This window comes from Bidens hawaiensis, unplaced genomic scaffold (assembly GCF_021521415.1).
Source record: "Bidens hawaiensis isolate Kalapana, Puna unplaced genomic scaffold, B.hawaiensis_p1.1 tig00005482_1, whole genome shotgun sequence".
Classification (NCBI taxonomy): Eukaryota; Viridiplantae; Streptophyta; class Magnoliopsida; order Asterales; family Asteraceae; genus Bidens; species Bidens hawaiensis.
In genome coordinates, this window is record NW_027491351.1 from 1,732,737 (window position 1) to 1,735,458 (window position 2,722).

At 39.8% G+C, this 2,722-nt stretch overlaps 1 protein-coding gene across 1 annotated transcript; it reads left to right on the plus strand.

Annotated features, from left to right (window-relative positions):
• The first annotated feature begins 495 nt into the window (after nucleotides 1-495).
• LOC143629940 (uncharacterized) lies at nucleotides 496-2,243 on the plus strand. Its single transcript, XM_077099083.1, has one exon. It carries the CDS (start codon nucleotides 538-540, stop codon nucleotides 2,086-2,088), a length of 1,551 nt encoding a protein of 516 aa, XP_076955198.1. The 5' UTR covers nucleotides 496-537; the 3' UTR covers nucleotides 2,089-2,243.
• Nucleotides 2,244-2,722: the final 479 nt, after the last annotated feature.

The window sequence follows — 2,722 nt, forward strand, 5'->3', positions numbered from 1 at the left end:
TATTGATTAACTTACCAAAGACGAAAACGGGTCGGATATTAGACATTAACAAATTAAACGAAAAACCCGTGTTGTTATGGGAGAGGGTTCTTCAAGCTCAATGAAAATACCATTCTCTGTGTGGCTTTCCTTAAACACTTGTCAACCTTGATAGCAAATGTAGCTGGTTAAGACAACATATTGGCCGGGTTGGCTGATGTTTCCCCATATAAATAAAAGGGTGTGTCACACTATTCGATGAAAACCATTATACTATATATAAAGAGAAACCTAACGCTACAATAACTTAATGTAGGTTTAATCAGTGGCTGCCAATCTACGGAAACAACACTCGGGTGCTACTAACACATAACAGCCTGGCGTGGCTGCCGGGTAACAACCTAATTAAAATAAAACTAATTCAATTGTCGCCATCAAAAAAAGAAAAAAGATAAAATTAAATTGGAAACTAAAAACTAAAAATACACAAGGTTGAACTCCATTTTTTCCAACACACAGTACACTCTCGTCCGGAAAATAAACCCGCCGCCGCCGCCAATGACCGCCGTCGTAAAGCCAAGCCTCCGCCGTCTCTCAACCCGAACCACCATCAACCACTTTTCTTCCGTCGTTTCCACCTCTCAACCCGATCCAAACACCACCAAACTCTCCGCCCCAGAAACCCTAATTACAGAACAACTCCACTCCATAATCAAAACCCACCACCGTCAAAACCCTAACCCTAACCCCATCACCACCTCTTACCCACCCACCTTCACCATCACATCTCTCTCCTCCGACTTCTCCACCTTCTCCCGCCACCACCCTGTCTCCGCCGCCGTCATTTCCGCCGTAATCTCCAAATGCGCCGCCGTCCGCCACGGCATCCCGTTTACACAAACCCTAGCTTTCTTCAACTGGGCCACCACCGAATCAGTCATTTCACCAGACCCATATCACGAAATGATCGATTTTGCAGGAAAAACCCGACAATTTGACGTCGCGTGGGAGGTGATCGAAACGATGAAAGCCCGAAACGTTGAGATTTCAATCGATACGTTTTCGATATTGATACGGAGGTACGTTAGAGCTGGATTGGCTGCTGAAGCTGTTCACGCGTTTAATCGGATGGAGGATTTTAATTGTAAACCCGACCGGATTGCTTTCTCGGTGGTGATTAGTATTCTTTGCAAGAAACGTAGAGCTGAAGAAGCTCAGTCGTTTTTTGATAGCTTGAAACATAAATTTGTACCGGATGTTGTCGTGTACACTAGTTTGGTCCACGGATGGTGTCGGTCGGGGAACATATCGGAAGCGGAGCGCGTTTTTGGTGAGATGAAAACGAGTGGAATCAAACCGAATGTGTACACTTACACGATTGTGATCGATGGGTTGTGTAGAATGGGTCAGATCACTCGCGCACATGACGTGTTTGCTGAAATGCTTGACCAAGGAATCACCCCCAATTCGATTACTTACAATAACTTAATGCGTGTTCATGTGAAAGCGGGTCGAACCGAGAAGGTTTTGCAGGTTTACAATCAAATGAAGCGGCTTTCTTGTGAACCCGACTTGATAACTTACAATTTTCTTATCTCGAGTCATTGTAAAGATGAGCATCGCGATGAAGCGATAAAGGTTTTGAATTTGATGGTTAAGAAGGGATGTGAGCCGAATGCGAGTAGTTTTAACCCTATTTTTAGGGAAATTATGAAGGCCCACGATGTGAATGGTGCTCAGAGGTTGTTTGGGAGGATGAAGGGGTTAAAGTGTAAGCCAAACACGGTTACGTATAATCTTTTGATGAGGATGTTTGCGGATTCAAAGTCGGCTGATATGGTATTGAAGTTGAAAAATGAGATGGATGAGGATGGAATTGAGCTTAATGTGAATAGTTATAGGATTTTGATTGGGATGTATTGCGCAATGGGGCATTGGAACAACGCTTATAAGCTTTTCAGAGAGATGATTGAGGAGAAGTGTTTGAAACCGAGTCATGGTGACTATGAAATGGTTTTGAGGCAGTTAAGGAACGCGGGTCAGATCAAGAAACATGAAGAATTGGTGGAGAAGATGGTGAGTAGGGGTTTTGTTGCTCGGCCTTTGTAGTTGGTATGCATACAAGATACAACCCATTTTTGTGATCTTTGAAGTCTTTTTTTTTTAAGAAAGGTTTATTGGTTTATACACATTGTATTAGTGGTTAATCTTGATCTAATGACACTATCGGTTGTGTTGTTATGATGGTCTATTGGCGGCTCAACCTTTTTGGCCTAAAATAAACTTAGAAAAAGATTGTATTTTAACTCTTAATTTTTTTTAATAATCGTGTTTTATTTTTTTTAATGTAACACATTCGTTTGGAAACCTTTTTTGATAATATTTTGGAGATATAACAAAAGCAGTCTCAGTTTTTTCCATTTACAACGGAAACTATTATATTAGCTACTAGTTTGAGGCCCATGTATTTTACGGGTAATTGATGAAATTTTTATACTTTAATCATTAAGTGAAATATAGTTAACAAGATGATCATATTTTTTTATAAAGTTACAAATTACATAAACTACATAACTAAGATTACACAAGTATGTTATAAATAAGTAAAACCTTTCTTTTACACTAAATCTATAATTGTATTAGTTGGTATGCATTATTTTATCACAAATCATTTTTTTAGTCCATGAATGCTTGTAACTCTTGATAAAGTAACATATATGTATGCTTATAACTCTTGATATAG